The following is a 5,941-nucleotide window of genomic DNA, read 5'->3' on the forward strand; positions in this document are numbered from 1 at the left end:
TATATATATATATATATATACACACACACACACACACACATACCTGAAAGATTCTGGTCATTGGTTGATTTAATGATCCTGTCACTTTGCTCATTAGTTTGATCAGTCATTAGTAGCTACAAATGTCAGTAAATGCTCTACATGCCTCGAAGAAAAAAGTAAAACTCAAAACAAAACAGAAATCCTGACTCTGTTATGCACTTATATAAAAAAATAAACACTTTTTAATTTGCAAATATTGAAGTCATGGAAACATGCTTGTTCTCACTACTGGTTGTAGCTGTGCTCCGGGGATCATGGCGTTGGCGAGCTGCATCTGTTGGGCCAACATGGCCATGTTTTTCTGCTGAATTAGGTTGTTCCTTCCATTGATCTCCAGCTGTGTCTTTAGGTGCGGAGGAGGGTGCAGGTACTTGCAGTTCTCCCTGGAACAGCGTCCCTGGTTAGGTGGGAGAGAGAGGAACGAGGTATGAGAAAAAGAGGGAGGAGGAGGGGCGAGGAGGATGAAGACAAATGTATGGCTGACTGGAAAACTGTCGTCTAATTGCGGCTAAATATCACAAGGAAAGACCCTTGACTCAAGCTGTTGCAACACTTTAACAGAGATTTTAAGCTAAGTTATCCTTAGGAAGCAAATCGGGGCTGTCTTCTTCTGTGTGTGTGTGTGTGTGTGGCTTTTCTTTTACAAAGATAACTGGCCTGAATTAGCTCTTTTTCTGTTTTGTCTATGAGAATAAAAAAGTGTCTTTGGGTGATTTCACAGATCCTTCTTGCTTATATTTTGGGATTTTTTTTTTTTTTTTTTTATGTAATAAGATGATTCAAAGCCAAACTAGACATAATGAAATATGCCAACATAGAAAAATCAGGTGATTTATTTTTTTTTTTTAATTAAGACTTTCAAAATGATGAAATGTTTTACTCTTTTAGCTTTCATCATTAGCTGAAATGGAGGGAAAATAGGTGAAGAGGTTCACATAGATAAATGTTAGAGATTTCTATTAAACATTTTTGCCTTTTCTTAAGTTGCAGCCAGAATTCTCAATCTGTTTTACTGATTTAATGTGATCAGAACAAAGTAGAGAATAATTATGAAGTGGAAAGAAAATGATACTTTGCTTTCTTTATTTTTTTTTTCACTACTAAAGAGACCTAAAAGCGTGCTGAGCGTTTAAATTCGGCCAATACTTTTTGGAATAGCGTTTAGGTGCAATTTCAGCTACAAGTCCATGGTAGTATGTTGCACATCAGTCACTGGAAAGCAACTCAGGCTCAGTCAGACAGAGAGCATCCGTGAACAGCTATTTTCTGCTCTGGTTACAGATTCTCAGTCAGATTAGGTTCTGAGGATTATCTGACGCATGAATATGTTTGATTGAAATTATTACATTGGAGCCGTGTGAGTATGTTTAGCATTGTGGTCCTGCCCTGTACTTAGCTCCATCCATCTTCCCATCAACTCTCTGTTGTTGCTAAAGAAAGACATCGCTGTAGCATGGGATTGCTACTATTATGTTGCACTGAAAAGACGCTCTGCTCAGGCTGATGAAGTCTTAGTTTTACACCACAAAGCACTTTGTGTGCAGCCCAGAAAGTTTAACTTTCATTTCATGTGATCAAAACTCGTTCCTCTAGATGTTTGATGTGTCCCCTACATTGAGTTATTGCAAATTTTAAATTGATGTCAAATAACTTTCAGGTTTTTGATTTTCCACTTCTCCATAAAGATGAAGTCAGTGGTGAGTGCAACCTGTCAACAGATTGTCCCTAGACAACAGGCCACGTTTCCTCATTTAATTTAAAAACAAAAGTAAGGGAAGTTAATACAAAAGCATTCCTCACGGTTCAGATGTTTATAAGTAAACAGTTTTTGAAGTTTAAAGAAGAGGTGGTGGTGGTCCATAATGTATGGACTTAAAATTTGAAGGTAATATTTGATAATGGTAAAAGACACAAAACAAAAACTATTTATTACTTCTCTTTTAGGCAACTGTATGGCGGTCGCAGTGTGACAACAATCATGGCCTCACAAACACAAACACTGCTCTTGGTAAACATTTGTAATATGCTTTTTTAGGACACTAGTCACATAATGAAGTGTGATACTGCACTTAAACAATTATTAATATGAATAATAACTCATATTATTATTAATTATAATAATATTGTTTGGACAATCCTGAACAATTGTCAGGATTGTCCGTATTGTCAATTAGACAATACGGATTTCAAACGTTGTCATGATAATTTTTTTTATCATGACGTTACATCAGAATTCTTATCATAATAAGAAATGTATCATGATAAATGTCAAACGATGCAATAAATGCCCACCCCTACATTAAAAGCATTTCACCAAAAGTTAACCAGGCTGCCAAATGTTATGCACATCAAACAAAAGTTGTGTTTGTGGTTTGTGCTGAAAAATCTTTGTTTGGGCCTCCATAATTTTAAAGATAGGGTAAGTTTAAAAGAAAAAAGAAATGTCTCCGGTGTATTGTTTTTCTTCTACTTAGGAAATATGTGCTACCTAAGTCGGTACTGATAACATACCAATAAAATGCCAATAAAATACACGAGTTTCTAATCGTAAAATGCGATGGGTAGAAGAATCAAACAGAGTAGAAAACACTGAAAGACAGCGAACCGCCACTTTGATTCAGTTCTGCCTCTTTGGCTTAAATCAAAAGAAAAAGTATTGTTGTAATATCACGTCCTAATCCCCCTTTATCACCCTTGAGACTGCTGGATGTGTAGCAAAAGCTCCATAAGCGACTATTGATTGCCTCCTGAATTAACCAAATGAGTTATGTGTCAATATTTGAGATCATTGCGGAAAAGAACAGGCTGGAGAACTGATGGAGGATCGATACATGATTGAAGCCGTCTGCGAGAGTGGCAAACACAAGCACACATAACAGCAGTCTAATATTATTCCAGTGTCTATAGACAGAGCAGTGTGTGTGTGTGTGTGTGTGTGTGTCTGGGTGCTTGCTGCTGTGGGTGATTATATTCATCCAGCAGCCTAAGGGGACAAGGAGAGAGTGTAATTTACACTCTCATAATGCCAGCTCCTTCAAATACTCCCCCAGATAGCTGTAATATCTTAGATGTCTCCTCCTCTTTTTCTTTTCGTCTCTCTCTCTCTCATATTGTTTCCATCTTTCTGCTTCAATCACTTCAATATTCTGAGCCCGGTGCTGATATTTACTCTCATCATGACTACAGAGCAGAGCAGCTGCAGTGCTGCTGTGATCTGTTCAGGTAAACGTGGAGAAGGCGCACAGCAGAAAGTCCCGCTGCTCTTCTCCTTTCTTCCCTCGGCTACCTCATCAGAATGCGTCGACTAGCCTCTCCTAGCATTACTGAATTTTTTTCTCTCTTTTTTAAAAGTAAAAGTATTTCAAAGAAAGATCCAGGGGAGGAGTAGGAGAGGGGGGGGAGCGAGCCCTGACAACACTACAGTGCCACCTCTCATGGGGAATTATGAGCCCGCTGCTTTATCTTGGTGAGATTACCTGCTGCTCACTGCGACCAGCTGCAACACCTGCTTTTCACAGCCTAACACATCCACTCTTCCAGCTCCTCTTTTATTCCTGATGCTTCTCCTCTTTCTCACCCCCACCCCTCCTGTTTCATCTCACTCCATGTCTCCCTTATCTGCGCCTCAGATTTCCTCGCGCCGGCTGTTCTGCCTGGCGACAGACTTCGCATTGGAGAGCGGCGGCGTGTTGAGGCGTGTTGGGGGGTACCTCCAACATTTCCATTGGCCGGCGCCGAGACGGGAACGGTACTCCGAGCCTGCCTCCTGGCCTCGAGGCACACATCATCAGAGCTCTGAGTCCGGTTCATCCCCGTGTGTTACTGTGACTATTGATCAGCGGGTAATTGGTTAATGTCTTTTGATTTTCAAAGTACATTCCCTCTGGCAGAATACACTTAAGCATGTCATCTCCTGAGTGTGTTTGTCGGCTGGTATCGCTGTTACATAAAGTCTCAGCCATTAAGAGTTTAGCAGGTTTGAAACACTCATTTTATTTAAAGAATCATGATGAGAAATAACTACTCAGGACATGGTGAGTGACGAAGCTCATCAAAAATAAAATAAAAAATACATAAGTACATATCTGTTTGTTCTTAAATAATAATTTGGGCATGTCCAAATCAAAAGGGAAAGTTTAAGTAAAGTGAATGTCATAAATCATAGCAATAAATAATGAAATTTGAAATTAATTGATCATTTTTATAGTTTCTTTGACACGGAGCACCGTCGCATATTTTAAACAGTAGCTGTGGCTTGTAAAGTAAATTGCCCATCTTTCAGATCGAATGCTTTGACTGGAGGCCAGAACACATACATTCATGATGTGATCATTAAATGAGTTAAGCACATGTTTAAGAAAAGCTTTTGCTTTATGTCTTTGACACTTCTGGACTTCCATACTTAAAGGACAATCAAAGGTTCCTTTTTGTAAAGGGAGTCAAGGATGCAGATATTTAATGATAACGTGATCAACGTGAAGTGAAATTGTAATTGTTCTGATTAAATGAATAAATAAAATTTTAAAAAAAAACTTTAATAAAATAAGAATTGTTCTTCCTAAAAATATCTGCATGCAGCACATAATTCAGATATTTGTTTCATCGCAAACCGTTTGTAAAAATTGTTAAATAATTTTAACTGATGTTGAAGAGGTGCAGCTGCCTTTAAATTAAAAAACTTAAGGCTGACAGAAAATATAATATCTGCACAAATGCAGTTGTTAATCTACACTATCACAGCAGCTGACTCTTTAGCTCTTCTAAAAAACAGTTTGAAAGGCTCCTTTAGTTTTAGATTTGAGGAAACATCATCCATCCATCCATCCATCCATCCATCCATCCATCCATCCATCCATCCATCCATCCATCCATCCATCCATCCATCCATCCATCCATCCAGTTACAAAAGAAACACACCCAGTTTCAAAACACAGATATTTTTCTCCCACACAATCCTCAGTTCATTCTGGGTGACCTCAGCCACTCTAAGATCAAAAAGTAAAATCCCTGCAGGGCAAAGGTCAGCAACTCCAGTCCTCAAGTGCCACCATCCTGGATTCCTGCTCCAACACACCTGAATCAAAAGGCAAAATTCTTTACTTGGCATGTGTTGAAGAAGATTTTAGGTTTTAATATTTTAGGAAAATTCTCTGGCTCTATCTTCCTCTCACGGATCCCAGGTTCTCCCGGCGGGCCGAAGTGAAACCACACAGAAAACAACAATGAGTGTTGACGTCACAGAATTACAGAGTTTAATCCAATAGAAGACAACGTATGAAATTACAACAGAAAATGCAGAACAACAGAGACATACATTCATTTACCTGAGACAAATGGAAAAGAAGCAGGAAGAAAGAAAGAAAGAAAAGCAAAGACGTCTTTGGAGAATTGCGAGAGCAAATCTGATTTGTTACTCCTGTGTAGAAAGTTTTATAGTAAAGTATTCTTGTCTTTTAATTTATTCAAATAAGGCGTATCTTTGCTCATCCAACCAGGAGCTATCTCTGACCCTCTCTAGTTAGAAACTCCCTGCAATTTGTTTCCAAGATCGAAGGCCATTTGTCCCCTTTGTCTAAACCAAGTGGAAGCAGAGACTCTCTACTGGCCTTTTCACATGATCAGTGTGAAAACTGAAACTTCTCCTGATTGTTTCCCACACTGACAAAGGGCAGTTCAAAAAGATCTTAGCAAACAATCTGCTGTAACTACAGGTAAAATAAAGGTCAATAGGGCAGAATAAGTTATTAATCTGAAAACTATAATTAGGCTATTTCAATCAAGACATGTTAAGTTTTAAAACTAGCATATTCTAAATTTATTTTCTTAACACTGTCTAGCCACAACAGCTTGGGTGTTCAAAAAGCTTTTGTGCCTTTTACCACCAGAAGATCATGACAGT

The 5,941-nt window shown here is 38.5% G+C and overlaps 1 protein-coding gene across 7 annotated transcripts in view; it reads right to left on the minus strand.

Moving 5' to 3' along the window:
- LOC106958747 (muscleblind-like protein 1) overlaps nucleotides 1-5,941 on the minus strand; it is a 91,457-nt gene that overhangs the window by 29,124 nt on the left and 56,392 nt on the right. For all 7 annotated transcript variants that reach the window (XM_015050811.1, XM_015050814.1, XM_015050815.1 and 4 more), the window contains exon 3: nucleotides 269-439. In XM_015050811.1, coding sequence (XP_014906297.1) covers nucleotides 269-439 — 171 coding nt within the window. The remainder of the gene's footprint in view (nucleotides 1-268; nucleotides 440-5,941) is intronic.

This window comes from Poecilia latipinna, unplaced genomic scaffold (genome assembly GCF_001443285.1).
Source record: "Poecilia latipinna isolate Pla-1442-1.1 unplaced genomic scaffold, P_latipinna-1.0 Scaffold1011, whole genome shotgun sequence".
Classification (NCBI taxonomy): domain Eukaryota; kingdom Metazoa; phylum Chordata; class Actinopteri; order Cyprinodontiformes; family Poeciliidae; genus Poecilia; species Poecilia latipinna.